The sequence below is a fragment of the Delphinus delphis genome, chromosome 8 (genome assembly GCF_949987515.2).
Source record: "Delphinus delphis chromosome 8, mDelDel1.2, whole genome shotgun sequence".
NCBI lineage: Eukaryota > Metazoa > Chordata > Mammalia > Artiodactyla > Delphinidae > Delphinus > Delphinus delphis.
Window position 1 is genome coordinate 44,791,101 of NC_082690.1, and position 16,219 is coordinate 44,807,319.

At 36.2% G+C, this 16,219-nt stretch overlaps 1 protein-coding gene across 2 annotated transcripts in view; it reads left to right on the forward strand.

Annotated features, from left to right (window-relative positions):
• NOX4 (NADPH oxidase 4) overlaps positions 1 to 16,219 on the forward strand; it is a 147,634-nt gene that overhangs the window by 112,365 nt on the left and 19,050 nt on the right. Inside the window, exon 14 of one of the 2 annotated variants that reach the window (XM_060017237.1) lies at positions 15,438 to 15,557. The exons of the other annotated variant lie outside the window; for it this stretch is intronic. Within the exon in view, the coding sequence (XP_059873220.1) occupies positions 15,438 to 15,557 (120 nt within the window). The remainder of the gene's footprint in view (positions 1 to 15,437; positions 15,558 to 16,219) is intronic. 2 annotated transcript variants of the gene reach the window in all.

Genomic DNA, 16,219 nt, shown 5'->3' on the forward strand with positions numbered 1-16,219 from the left:
TTTTATGTCAAGATACTTTCGTCAACCCACCCTTACTAATATTTAGGGAAGTACTATTTATTCAATATTTCTAAATTACTGCGAGATGCTGATGTGAGACACCACTTAGGTGACCACTTAACATCTTTATTAGCTTCAGTTTTCTGAACTATCAAATGAAAATATGCTAATTAAAGGATTCTGGGGCTGAAAATATTTACATAAAATTCTGGATTAAATACAATTAGTTTATTTAAGTTACAGAATATTAACCATTTTCATCTTCCCATAGCTGATTTAATGTCTAGTTTGGCAGAATTTTAGGAGATGCTGGGGGATGTAGAAGGGATAATATAATTCTGTTTGTGCTGTGCCTAGGCAGTGTTGAGTTGGTCCAGGAAAGAGCATAGGAGCAAAAACTCTGTGCATGTAGACAATACCCACTTAAAGAATGTTGTGGTAGAAGAGAAAGTTGTGGTAGGGCCAATTAGTAAATACAGGTGGGCAGGGAATCTGTGTGTCTAGACCTAATTCAAACTAATTTTGTATTCATGGTTTTTAATACTCTCATTTTTTCTCTCATTTATATTCATTCTCAGATATACTCTCATTTATTCATTATTGAAGATAACTAAAAGTCAAGGAATTTGTAATTTTGTGACACACAAAGATTTCTAGAAAGCTGAAAGTTTAATCAAACCGTTAGTATTTGTTGCTTTTATTCACAATGCCGTATATCTATTTATATTAAGATTTTTTTTTTAGTAATTGTTTGAGAGTTTAATTTATTTGTATGTCGCTAAAATTTCAGCAGCTAGATCTGCTTTATAGTAAATGACATTATGTTTTTATATTAATAAACATAGAATTGGCTGCTGAATTCTACCAGATAAGTTTTTGGCACTTACAGATATAACAATATAATTTTTTAAACAACTTTATTGGAATATAATTGCTTTACAATGTTGTGTTAGTTTCTTCTGTATAACAAAGTTAATCAGCTATATGTATACATATATCCCCATATCCCCTCCCTCTTGTGTCTCCCTCCCACTCTCCCTATCCTACCGCTCTAGGTGGTCACAAACAACAGAGCTGATCTCCCTGTGCTATATGGCTGCTTCCCACTAGCTATCTACCTTGTGTTTGGTAGTGTATATATGTCCATGCCTCTCTCTCGCTTTGTCAAAGCTTACCCTGCTCCCTCCCCATATCCTCAAGTTCATTCTCTAGTAGGTCTGTGTCTTTATTCCTGTTTTACCCCTAGGTTCTTCATGACATTTTTTTCCCTTAAATTCCATATATATGTGTTAGCGTACGGTATTTGTCTCTCTCTTTCTGACTTACTTCACTCTGTATGACAGACTCTAGGTCCATCCACCTTACTACAAATAACTCAGTTTTGTTTCTTTTTATGGCTGAGTAATATTCCATTGTATATATGTGCCACATCTTCTTTATCCATTCATCTGTTGATGGACACTTAGGTTGCTTCCATGTCCTGGCTATTGTAAATAGAGCTGCAATGAATATTGTGGTACCTTTCTCTTTTAGAATTATGGTTTTCTCTGGGTATATGCCCAGTAGTTGGATTGCTGTGTCATATGGTAGTTCTATTTTTAGTTATTTAAGGAACCTCTATACTGTTCTCCATAGTGGCTCTATCAATTTACATTCACACTACATTAAGATTATTCTGATTCTTTTACTGACTCATTGAATATAGACTCCATTTGTGAGAAATACATTTTAAGAGCTAAAATATGGGTTAAGAAGTGACTTATTTGCCCTATATTACATGGTGTCACAGAGTGATATTTACAGAGGATAATGTAGCTGATCTTTAAGTGAGACTCATCTACATTGGTTAATATAGGCTGATGAATGGACTGTGGTAATTTGGATTGGGAGTGGGTTCTCTAGTGAGCATAGTGTCCCTATAATCTTGAGCATCTTATAGAGACACCTAACAGATAATGAAACATGGAAAAGGGTGTCTTTTATTTAGGGAAAGAATTCATGAAGAGAACTGACTAGTTCTTGAAATGTGTGTGTACGTGTGTTTTTTAAGGGTAAGCCATTTTTAAAAAATGTTACCTGCGATGATGCTGGGGAACATTGTTCTAAATTATAATCATGCTAATTAGTCACATTCTTACATTCCTGAATTCAAAGTTGACCCATTGCCCAAACCGGGCACATCCATTCTCATCAGAATGTCATAGAAGACGTTGCACCATGAAAATTCGCAGAGCAGGAGTAGATGTGTCAGAAATAGATAGATGAGTGAAAAGCAGGAAATGAATGCATACTTAATATAAAGTAAATATTGATTCATAGGTTAGAGGAAAGAAATGGAGATAATGAGCTTAAGTTTTGTTGCTCATTTCTTAGCTGTCATCATCATTATTAACGGTGAAGGCTTTAGGTTTGTAATGTATTTAGAATTGAGGGTAGCTATAAATATTCTTATCCTTGTAAATGCAGCTTCGGGATGTAAAACGGTTGAAGACATTTGGCATAATTTCACTCACAAATGACTTGCAACCATGTTGGCAATTAGGCCAGCAAAACATATTCCAATGGCTCTGAAAGTTTAATCATAATACATATAAAAATATTGTGGAAAACAGGAACAAAATGTCACGTATCTCTATTTCGTTCTCATAAAGATCAAATTCTCTGGAATGCTTAATGTCAGAACTGTTTAGAGAGGGGAATACTATTTATGACAAAATTCAGAGCTCTTTCTTTTTGGCTTGGTTCGCCACCAGAGGACAACCTTGATTATTTGGACAATAAAAGCAATGTCTCAACTTAACGTCATTTCCAATGGGCTGTTTAAAAATGGCTTGAAACAGTGATATTGAGAAATATACTTAAATTGCAGAGCCTCAGATGACCTTTCCAGATGTCTTCTATTCTCCAAATTGTCTTCCTTTCTCTTCCCAAAGAAAGTTTTGAGTTCCTCTTCCTCCAGAGACCCTCCCTCCCACTTCAGTAATTTTTGTTCAATCTGCACATTTGTAATATATTTGTTACCTGAGTGAAGTTATTCTCATTCATAATAAAAAATAGCAACATTTAACACTTTTTACATGCCAGGATTGTGTTATGTGCTTTATATGCATTATTTCATTTAATCTTTACCATCCCCTATGAGTTAGGTAGGACCATTTTCCCAATTTTACAAATTTTACAGATTAAGGGACTAAAATTTAAAGGGGTTAAGTGACTTATCCAAAGTCACATGGCAGAGCTGGGTCTCAAACCCAGGTCTGTTTGGCCCCCAAATTATACCTAATTGTGCTATACTGCCTCTCATTTATTCATCTGTCCATTTTTCCATTCTTCAAATATTTATTCAAAAACTACATGCACCAGAAGCTGTCATAATTACTGAAAATACAAAAATGATTAGGACATAGTATATGGCTTTGTGGGACCTAGAGTCCCATTGGGGAAAAGCAGAATCAGAGTTTAATGGAGAAATTAATTATAGCAATATGATAAGTCCTATAAATTATAGAGAAGTACTAAATTCAATCGGAGAAGTGAAGATAAAGTGCCTTCCTGTCTAGGCAATTCATGTAAAGTTTAATTTTCCCTTTGGGGAAAATCTTGACAAGTGCTATGGAACCAGATGAAGAGGCTTTTTATAGATGGAACAAAGAGTATAACAGCATATGGAACCTGAAAGTGGGTGGTTCATTGAGAGATCATATTTCATATTCAGGAGGGAAGTGATAAAGGATAGGGAAAGGCAGATAGATGTCTGAGAATGTTAGGAGGCACAATCAGCAGAATGGGATGACTATTGGACAAAAAGAAGAGGAGGTAGAGGATGAAAGGGTGAGGGGAGGGAAGGGAAGAGGAAGGACTTTAAGGAAGGAATTCAAGCAGTTTCACTTGTATCGCATGCTGGCTTACTGTCCCCGTGACTGAGGACAAGTGGGAGGTCTTTCTGAACATGATTTTTTTCCCCTCTATTTCAAATACAATATTAGCACTACAGGAAAAACTCCCTGTTTCTCCTTTACTCTCACATACAATACTTCTAACACCAGGTACGTGGGAGTTTTTTCCACACCAACCAATTCTTTGACACCAGATGGGTGTCTGGCAATTCAGTTCAATTCTGACACTAACCAGAGTTAGTTGCAGACCCTACAGCTTAGGGGTTCAGTCCCCTAAGATTGCTCACTCCCACTTCAGATGCCAATCACAAGTAGTAAGTTCCCAAGCGTCTTACAGCGTCTGCCCAAATTAGCTACAAATCAGGGTTCCCATGATCCTCTCCTTGGATTCTGTCCTTTGCTCACAGAACTCAGGGAAACGCGTACGGATTTATTATACAATAAAGGATATGAAAAAGCCTACAGACGAACAGCCAGATGAAGAGATACATAAGGTGAAGTCTGGAAGTGTCCCAAGTGCAGGAGATTCTGTCCGCATAGAGTTGGCGTGCACCACCCCCTTGGCATGTAGATGTGTTCATCAACCTGGAAGCTCTCTAAACCCCTTTTTATGGAGGCTTCGTCACAGAGGCATGGTCAGTTATTAACTGCATTTCCAGCTCCTCTCCCCTCTCCAGAGAATAGTGGGGGTGGAGCTGAAACTTCCAAGCTTCTAATCATGGCCTGGCATTTCTGGTGACCAGCTGCATCCTGGAGCCCACCAAGAATTGTCTCATCAGAACATGAGACATTCCTAGAATCAGGAAATTCCAAGAATATAGGAACTCTGTGCCAGAGGCTCCTATCATTGAGGAAATTACAAAGGTCTTAGGAGCTCTGTGTCAGGAATAAGGGTCAAAGACTAAATACTAGAATAAAAGATTTTCTTAGTACCCATATGTAGAAGAGTTTAGGAGCTCTGTGTCAGGAACTAGGGATGGGTGGGTAGATAGACAGATAAGTACCTTCCCTCTAGTGTTGCTTTGAGGAACACACAGTGCCTGGCATAATTCTACCTCGTAAAGCTTTGTGATTGTTAAATAAAATGATGTAAAGTACCTGACTTTTTGCAAATGTGAATTCTCATTAGTATCCCCATTCCCAGCTCTATTCTACCTTTTCCCAAAGCTATGCCTCACCTCAGGGCAGGGTGGTGAGGTTCTATCCCTTCATTCCAGTCTAGATCCTGCCAGAACGGACATGTTCTGCCCAACAATGATGGCTCTGGGTGATGGGATCTGATGGCACAGTGATTACTCAGGAAGGGACTCTTTCTATTGTGGGCCTGCTTATGACGGATGCACAGCTGTTCTAGTAGTTTCCACAATCACAGCTAATCATAACATTCTTCATAATGTACATAATATTAAAGGATTACTTTCTCTCATTTTCTCATCCCTAAACTTAGGTTTTCTTTTATTTAGTAGATAATATTCCAACACCTGGCTGGCAGGAGATCTAAAAAAATTGATATTTTTAGGATTCTTAATTCTTGAATATTTTCGAATCTAGGCAAGCATGATGTCAAAATTAAGCTGATCTATCCATAGATAGTAGGTCCCAGCCCCTGGGCTGGAATTCACAAGTAAAAACCCTGCCATCAGGACTGCAAAAGCAAGTTGGACCACCAAAAAAAAAAAAAACACCGAACAGTTCTACAAAAACTGAGGCACTGCTGAAATTGTGAACATTCTGCTCAGGCATATGATAAGTCAAAGAACTCTGTTAGTGCAAGACTAATGGACAAGGAATAAGGATGCCTCCGTGCTGAGTGAGAGAATAACTGGTTCTGGACTCAAATAAGAACTGGTTCAAGGATGGGGCCAAGAAGAACCTGTAGCTGGGAGGTCAGGAAGCTGAAATCTTAGAACAAGTTGAGGAAGTAAACACTTTCTAGGAGATTAAGTTAAGCATATTGGTTGGATTCTCCATCTAGTGCCTTTGAGACCATTTACTTTCTTTGTTCTGCCTCATCCTGCATTCTCAGCTGTCATACATCTTCTCAGACATCAGCTGTTTTTAGTTTTTTAATTTTTTATTTGTCTTTGACTCAGAAATTGTCTATCAGTTGAGAGAGAAAGTGGCCTGAAGTTCTTCCTTTGTTAAAAATCTTCAAATCCTATCTTAACATCCTTGGATAGAAACAACCTCCTTTTTGCATAAGGTGATATATAGCTCCTCAACAATATTCTCAGCTCTAGAAGAGTGAGATATTACCAAAGTTAAGCCATGATTTTAGAAACAGTTTATGAACCTATAGTAAAAATGAATATTAAAAAAGCAGTTAAAAATTAATCTATTCATAATGGTTATGGTGGTATAATTTTGATAATATACTTGTTTTATGGAACTTCTAGCCAAAGAATTTTTCTCCTTGCAGCCCCTAAATTAATTAACGGTTTCTGTTGGAAAATCTTGATTAAATGATTCAGAACTCCAAGAAACAGACATCAGTCAAAGCAGTTTTTCGAACAATGTCGCTTTTATTTATGCATGAGATTGTATTATGTATTAATCACTCACCCATTAATTACGGAGATTTCTTAGCCCTCTGCTGATGAAGTTTTCTTCCTTAAGTTGTTCCTAAAGTCTAAGCAGTGTGGTCCACTACCCACCACCTCCCACCAAGTCTTAACTTAAATGTTAAGGGCTTGCCTGGGTCACCATATTTAAAATCCCCACCTGCGCCAGCTCACTCTCTATCCTCCTACCTGCTCTTGTAGAACCATCAATGTCACATGGGATATTGTTAGAAACACAGACTTTACCCCAGACTTACTGACCTAGAAAATCTGGGGGTGGAGGCCAGCACTCTGTTTTATAGCAAGCCCTCCAAACGATTCTGATGCACACTAGCATTTGAGGACCATTAGAGAAAGATAGAAAGATTTCAAAGACTTTCTCAAGCTTTTTAACTCCCTCCCACTCCTTGTTGTTTTTATTGATATGATTACTTCCTGGGAAAGGAATAGTCTAAAACTGCAACTGTCCTTTCCAGGGAAACAGTTAATCACATTCACCTTTTTCCCAGAAACAACTGTTATATGAAGGATGGCTCTGAACCCTTCCATCCTGCAAAGCAGGAATTTCCAGGAGTTCCTTGATACAATGTGCCCTTTTCATATTTTGTTTTGCCTTTATGTATTATCCCTAACCAAAATAATTTCTAATTGACTGTAATCATTAATATGTGATCATTAAGAAGATGAGCTTTGGAGTCAGTCTTACAAGAAATTTAGTAACGCTTCTTAATAGAAACATGGCCTTGAGAAAATTACTTAACATTTTGAGTTTTTGTTCCCACCCCAGTAAAAGGGAGATTATACCTTCCTGTAAAGGTTGTTGTGTGAATTAGGAGTGAAGGTGTATATAGAATATTTAGGTAGGTCCTGGGTTAAATTAAATGTTCAATGAGGAGTATCTATTATTATGATACCTTATTTTAGGTTTTGGGAGGTAAGGGTCTGAGATAGTTTTTGATTTTTTTTTTAAATTAGAATCACTTTTAAAGTAAAAGTTAATCAGATGAAGATAACAAAGGCAAATAATTTTCCAGAAATGTACATTTGCATCAGCATTAAATGTATGTAAATTATAACGCTTTATTCTTAATAATAAAATCTAACATTTATCACACACTTACTATGTCCAGGCACCATGATAAAAGTTTTACCAAGTATATTTGCATTCAGCTACGTAAAACAGAAACATAGCTAAAAGTGATGAGGGCTTGTTTTTCTCATGTGACAAGAAGTACCAAGGTAAGTGGTGGCTTATGTTAATTCAGGGTCAGCATATTACATCTGAGGTGTCTGCAACTCCCCTTTCCTTCTCTCGATTGCAAGATGCCTCTTTCAGCTTCAGCCATCGTATTCTCTTTCCAGACAGAAGAAAGAAGAGCAGAGGGCATAAAAGGTGCAGGCAAGCTGAGTCAGCGTCCTCCTTTTCAAGGAGCTGCTCAGAACCCCAACCCCAAGCGTCTTACATCCTATTACCCTAAAGTGGGTCTTATGTCTTTGTAAGAAAGGGTGGGAAATATAGTCATTTTTTTTCCTTAAGTGGATACATTACTGTAACGCCACCACCAATTGGGAATAAGGGAGAGAAAACAGATAAAGGGTAGACAACCAGTGGTCTTTACCTTGCCTGAATTATCTCATTTAATCCTTACAGTAACCAGTGAGGTGTGTATTATTTACATAACCTTCTGTTTACAAAGAGTGTAATTGAGGTACAAAGTGATAGGTAACTTGCTCAAGGTTACATAGCTCCTAGCTGCTGAAGCCATGATTTAAACTCGATTTAGAGCCTACATTCTAATTTACTATATTACTATGTAGTAAACGCATAGTTTTATTCATCTTCCTTAAATTTTCTTTAATAGCTCTTTTAAGTTGCAATTTTCCCTCCTACTTGGATTTTAAACGGCTATTTTTTGCTGTTAAAATCTCTGTACTGAAAGTAATTGCTGTGAAAGTTTTGAGAACAGAAAATTTTACCCTACTGTGAGCATTCTCCCCTCTAGTGAATGAGGTTGCAAGTGTATTGTCTCTAAATTAAAGGCAAATGAACGTGTTGAGCATATTTTATTCTTTCAGCACTTCTTTCAACCAAAATTTTTTAGTGCCTATTGTACGCCAGCAACTAGAAATAACAACTGAGCTAAACTATTTTAACAGTGTCCTGGTTTTCCTGGGTTTTTGAGTTAGTAGTAAAACCCAAGGAGGAAATCTGGTGATTCCTAGACAATAGGGCTAGCTGTATTTATAAAAATATGTTTTATTTTTTATGGCATTTTATTGTTTTCAAAGCACTTTCATGTGTAGCATTTTGTTTGTTACACCCATTGATTCTATGAGTTTATCTTATATTTACCTCTTTTTGATTAAAAACCTCTAGTCAATCAAAGAGTAAGCATAGAAGCTAGAATGATAGAAACTTATAGCAGTAGAGTGATTATTTCTTCCTGTCTGAAAAATATTGCAGCTGGTAAGTTCTATCACAGCTGAAATCCAGCATTTTGGGGTTCTGTTATTCCAGAATCACCTAGGGAGGAGAAAAATGATGGCAGAGGAAGGTGAGACAAAACATTAAAATCCGTATACTCACAAAATATGGTAATATTACACTTAATTCCCAAAGGCTGTCTAACTTTATAGGTTGAGATTTTGTTGATGGTATTTCTGAACTCTTACTTTCTTGGATTATATTTTTAAATATAGTTCTGTGTCATTGTTTTGGTTTTGATTTCAGAGTCTACAGTTATATATATGTATATGACATTACTTGCCTGTCTTCCTTTTCAACCACTTTCTTTTTTTCTGTTGGTATTTAGTGATCATTTTTCTACAATAGTTATTCTCTGTCTCCTGGTAATGCTGATATGAATTATGTATGATTTTATTGGCATTCCTTATTGATCGTACAATTTTGGAGAAGATTCACGTTCAGGTAGCAGACATTACCCTCCAGATCTTGAAATAACTGAATCATCACTTTCTATAAAGTCACAAAGAAGATAATATTCACAGAATACAAAAGAAAAATAGAGGGAAAAGTCTCACTTTATTATCAACATTGATGGAATTCTCTGGAAAGACGCATTAGAGCAGTGCTTCTCAGACTTTAATGTGTTTACAGACCACCCAGAGGCCTCAATAAAACACAGATTCTGATTCAGTAAGTCTGAGGTTGGATCTAAAATTCTGTCTTCTAACAAGTTCTCATATAAAATTAATGCTATTGGTCCAAGAACCACACTTTGGATGGAAATATACCACATATTAGTCAAAGCCTAATGAAAGGCTTTTCCTTCCTTTCAAGGTCAAATTTTATCACATCTGTAACCAGGGAAGAGAGGAGTGCTCAGCATGCTGTACAGAAAAGAAGAGAGTAGAATAAAGAAGTCTCTTGCCTCATGGTCACCTATCTTTGATAACAAAGGAAAATCTGAAAGCACACCCCACCGAGCTGAATTACCAATGATTAGTAACATAATATCTGTAACATGTTTTTTCCTTAAAGTCTGTTTTATCTGAACTAAGTGTTGACTACAAATATTTTGCTTTCGAATAAATTTTCCTCCTATATCTTTATTCTTTAACTTTCAACTTTTTTGTACCCTATCTTTTAGCTGATTCTCTTGAAAAAACCCATGACTCAATTTTATTGTCTTATTTTAGTCTGACAGTCTTTCCCGTTGAGCTGAAGATGTTCGTTCATTTATGTTGAATTACATTCTACAGAATTATTTTGTACTCATTATTTGTCCCACGTTTTCTGTTTCTTCCCCTACCCTCTCTTTTTTTTTTTTTTTTTTTTGCCTGTGAAGACAAGATGCATAATAATGACATTTTACTTCTATTTCTTAATTGAATTGAGCTCTCTACACTAATGGAAAAGAAATGACAAAACAAAATATAGCATAAATAAATTTGAGGTTTAAGAGTTTATTCACACTAAAATTAGCCAGCAACTAAGCCAGTGAGCTATATACCTTGCTTTCAGCAGGAGATAAGTTGCCATGTGGAAAAAAGAAGAAAGCTAGGAAAGGGATGGAATGATTTGTTTGAGAAAAAGAAATTGTAAAATATTTGCACCTAAATGCAGATAAGTGGACAGAAAATAAAAAGATTCGGTTATCATCTTAATAAATAACATTCCAAATTAAATACAATTTAAAAAATAGCACTCTTTGTTGGAAAGGCTGATGTAGTATAAAAGTCTAAACTAAAGATCTAAACTCAATCTTAAAGTGTTTATTTTAACCGAATATATTCCCTCTAAGAGCTTTCAGAGGTAATTTTATTTTAGTGTGGCTTGCAGATGGGTTTAAATATATGTTGGAATGGGGTGTGAAATTTGGCTAGGTGTTTTACCTGAAGATTCACTAGGGGTTGGTCAGCTTATAATTCATGTTTCCAGTTAACTACCTAGTGTGTGCACAGTTTGAAGAGCTTGGTAGCTTTTCTTTTATATTATTTGAACTAGTTTTTTCATATTAATAAGCATTTCAAGTCACATATTAGCAGATCAAGCCTAAGTTAGCCAGCACAATAAAAAAAAAAAAAATCAAAGGGCAAAAACAAATTCTCCTTAACTTTCTATAGGAACTAATTCCAATAGTGAGGATCCACCTATATGTTTATGTATGTGTATGTGTGTATTTAAGAGTGAAAAATAAACATAATATAGCACACTAGATGCTCAATAATAATCTTACTAGTATTGAAAGCCTAAAAATCTAAGCACACAAACATTAGTAATTTTAATACATGTTTGATATGGTAGGAGATAAAAATAAGTGCTTGGGGTCGTAACCCATAAGGAATGTCCTACCTAGATGAATAAGTGAAGTGAGTGCTAAATCCTCTATTTGCTCCTAACATCATATGTATTTATCCCCAAAAGTTAGAGCTGGTTTTAACAGGCCATATGGGTGGTGGACAAGAGATAAGTCCTGGGCTCTGAAGAGGGTTGGAGAGCAGATCAGAGACCCCTGCAAATAGCCCAGTGGATAAACTAGAGATTAAATAGTCGGCTCGGCAGAAGTCAGTCGGCTCCTGACTTATTTTGTCCTTGGTTCTGAAGGGAATTAGAAAAGAAATCTCCCCTGGGGCTTCCCTGGTGGCGCAGTGGTTGAGAGTCCGCCTGCCGATGCAGGGGACGCAGGTTCGTGCCCCGGTCCGGGAGGATCCCACGTGCCGCGGAGCGACTGGGCCCGTGGGCCATGGCCGCTGGGCCTGTGCGTCCGGAGCCTGTGATCCGCAGCGGGAGAGGCCGCAACAGTGAGAGGCCCACGTACCGCAAAAAAAAAAAAAAAAGAAAAAAGAAATCTCCCCTGATATTTAGTAACCACAAGCTCCCTCTCACTTGAGTTGAAACACTGAATTCACAATATGTATATAGCCCACTAAACACAGAGACAAAAATTTAGTTTAAAGTGATTCCAGATTCACGGCATCCTTTGGTGGCCTGGAAGAGGAAAATGAAAATACTCTTTTGGAGGGACACATTTTAATCCTCAAAGTATTCCTATACATGAGGCACCAAAGAGCTCGTATTTTGTAAAAAATGAAACATATCACGTTAGTAAAAATGTATATTTAAAAAGTATAAAGCAAATGTTTAATGTGTCAAAAGAAATAAAGGAGAGTATTAAAATAATGATTAAGAGACAAAGGACAATCAAATTTCTCAAAACACTTTTGAAAAAGAGCCAATAGACCTTCTAGAAGTGAGAGATACAATATCATAAACTTGAGCAGTTTATCACAGCCATGGAGAGAATAATGAATTGTCAAGTAGAACTGAAATAATTATCCAGAATGCAACACACAGAGACAAAGGCATGGAAAATATGAAAGAAAGGTTGAGGTATGGTGGATGGAGTGAGAGGTTCATGCATTCCTTTACATTAGAGGTTCAAAAAGAGAAAAAGAGAGAGTGAAGGAGATGTAATATTTGAAGAAATAATAGCTCAAATTCAGGGATATCAATGAATCTCAAGCAACATAATAAAAATAAATTCACCCTAGGAAAAATCGTAATTTACTTACAGAAAGGTAAAAGCAGAGACCAACACTTAACATAAAAGTAGTCAAAAAAAAAAAAAAAAAAGAGGGGAAGAAACAAAAAGTTGGACAAACAGTACAGGTGATATTGTGGTACGTAATTCAACATCACTGAACTAAATTCTACAGTTCAAAGGAAAAGGCTGTCAGACTGGAATAAGAAAATGAAACAGGGCAATAAGCTGTTTTCAAGAGATTTGCTCAGAACATAAAGGTAAAGACAGGCTGAAAAGTTAAAGAAGGTGAAGAATACAGCAGAGAAATTCTAACCAAAGAAATATTGTTTCAGATAAAATAGACTTTAAGGTAAAAATATTTTCAGACATAGAGTTAATATTCAGTGAAAAAAAGGTTCAATTCATTATTTCTCTGGTTGAAAGGATTAGAATGAACTCCTTTTTTAAGAAGACAGTTTTGATTTTTTTGGTTTCATAAATAGAAATGGAGTTCATTCTGGTGGTCAATATAAACCACTTCTTAGATGTGTGACCTTGAGGAAATATTTAAACTTCTAGAACCTCAGCTTCCTAACTGAAGAAGTAGAATAATACCACTTAACTCTTGTTTAATAATTACAAATAATTCATCTAAAGCATGTAGCACTGTGCCAGTCACATAGCTCTATTGACGTCAGAATAGTCAAGGAAAAAGCTGTTGGTTTTACATTGTAGTATCTTTACATAAACAGAAAGATTAGGCCTATAAATTTATTTTGGTTAGAAAAATAATCTTTGGGCTGTCTAATTTAGTTCAAAGATAGCTATTCTCTCACTAATCTCACTACCCCAGAGGCTTGTTATATTCCGAAATTTCATTAAAAATAACATTTCCTTTGACATCAACCCAGATAGAATATGTGGAGGAATGTCCATTTTTGCCAAACACAGGATTGATCTGAGATCAAATCAGAACTTTATAGAGATGTGTTTTGTAAACTTTAAAACACTATAAAGTTGTTCAGTTTTATTATCCACTTAATGTCAACTAAGAAAAAGTATTTTTTTTACCTTTATATACTGTATTTTTAATTAAATTGCTAGGTTTTTTAAAATTTTAATTTTTTAATTTTTAATTTTTATTTATTTTATTTTTGGCTGTGTTGGGTCTTCGTTGCTGCGCACAGGCTTTTCTCTGGTCGCGGCGATCAGGGGCTACTCTTGGTTGCGGTGCACGGGCTTCTCATTGAGGTGGCTTCTCTTGTTGCAGAGCACGGGCTCTAGGCACACGGGCTCAGTAGTTGTGGCTCGCGGGCTCTAGAGCGCAGGCTCAGTAGTTGTGGTGCACAGGCTTAATTGCTCTGGATCTTCCCGGCCCAGGGCTCAAACCCATGTCTCCTGCATTGGCTGGCAGATTCTTAACCACTGTGCCACCAGGGAAGCCCTGGACAGTTACTATTTTTTAAGAAAGTCTTTTTTTGTAATAGTAAAAAAGCTTTAAAATGGCAGTGTTTTATATATATGGGTCTTTTTTTTTTAACATAAAGATATCTGGAACTAGGCAGTCCATAGAGGGTATGGCAATTTATAGTCATCATAAGTGTTTAGACCATCAAGTCAACATTTCAGGCACCAGGAAGGAGGAAAGAAGGGAACAGGGATAGAGATGCAACTTTCAACTGAGACAGCTTCCTTCAAGGAACCTTCCAGTTTTCCTAACTACACTTCCATTTATATCACATTAGGCATAACATAGTCACACAACCGAAATAGATGCAAGACAGTCTGGGAAATGTCGTATTTTGGCTGGGCACTTTGCTTCCCTGAATAACGTTAACGTTTTTTTACTAAGCAAGAATGAGACCTAAATGTCCATCGACAGATGAATGGATAAAGAAGATGTGGTATACATATACAATGGAATATTACTTAGCCATGAATAATGGCTCAGAATGAAATAATGCCATTTATAACAACATGGGTGGACCTAGAGATTATCATACTAAGTGAAGTAAGCCAGACAAAGACAAATATCATATGATACTGCTTATATGTGGAATCTAAAAAAAATGATACAAATGAACTTATTTACAAAACAGAAATAGACCCACAGACATAGAAAACAAACTTATGGTTACCAAAGGGGAAGCGGGGGAAGGGATAAATTAGGAGCTTAGGATTAACATATACACACTACTATATATAAAGTAGATAACCAACAAGGACTTACTGTATAACCCAGGGAACTATACTCAATATTTTGTAATAACTTATAAGGGAAAATAATCTGAAAAAGAATAGATATATGTATATGTATAACTGAATCACTGGAAACTAACACAACATTGTAAATCAACTATACTTCAATCAAAAAAAAAGCAAGAAAGAATGGGAGGATGAATATTGAATGAACGATTTTCAAGTTTCATTGTAGTTAAGAAGGATTTCACACACATACACACACATACATTTGAATATACAATCACAAGTAGAGTAATCAGAGATTCCTTTGAGAGTGTGCTCTGGCTATTTCTATACTAATCAACCTAACCAGGGCAAGAAGAGGGACAGGGTTAATTTCTTTTCTGTTCACATGGTAAGCGTTTCAGGAAATATTTCTGCTGCTATCTTTACCATGGAGAGTAATATTATTGAATTTAGACACAATAAAACAAGATATTTTAATTTAGTCCAATATAGTAATAAAATAGATCAAAGCCTTAACTAGTCCTTAGCTAACTATCATGGTCCTATATACATTTCCCTACACTTTAAATGAATGTTTCCCTCAAAATACCCATGCTTTGAAACAGATGTGCTTGTGTTAATATTGACAGTTCATAAACAACACTTCTTATCACTATGAGAAACAATGAAATGAGGCCCGAGCCATCACAAAGCCTAGACACTAGATTTATCATGTTTGCCACGTATTACAGAAATTTAATTTAACTCATTTTCATTTTTTCCACCTCTGTCTGCCTTGTCCACAGGCTCTACATTGATGGTCCCTTTGGAAGTCCATTTGAAGACTCACTGAACTATGAGGTTAGCCTCTGCGTGGCTGGAGGCATTGGAGTAACTCCTTTTGCATCAATACTCAACACTCTGCTGTATGTCATTTTGATCCATTATGTTAGTCCAAGTAGAGAACTGTCAATATTTCAGACAGCTCTCTTTCAGTAAGAAGTAATTCCTTCCAGAATTCTTTTACTTATTGTTCAAGGAACTCCATTTACTGACTGATAAGGGGAATAACTGAGTGATTCTCAATACGTGGTCTATGGCTTTCAGCGTGTTCTCTTGTAGAATAACGTCAGTATCACAATTATGCATTCCTCTGTCCTTTTCCTCTGTTAAAGTCATTCCACCAGCCTCTGTTTCTTTACTTTCTCATCAGGGGCAAGTGGCATTACTAACGCATTTAGTCAACAAATATTTTTGAGCACCTATGTGCCGATTCATCTTATAGTTTCTGGTAATACAGCAATGACTAAAGAGAGTCTCTGCCCTTAAAACGTTTACATTCAGATGGGGCAGGAAGAAAATAAACCAGTGAAAAGTTCATAAATAACATTATTTCAGAAAATATTAGAACTAAGATGAAGAGAATAGAGATTAATGGGATATAGAAATAAAGGGCCCGGGTTATTTTAGAAGTATGGTCAGGGAAAAGCCTTTCTGAGGAGATGACAAATGAGCACATCATTCCTTGGTCTGTTACTCAGCAAATTTATAACAGACTGAAGAATAAAAATTTCAAAGGTAAGATTGC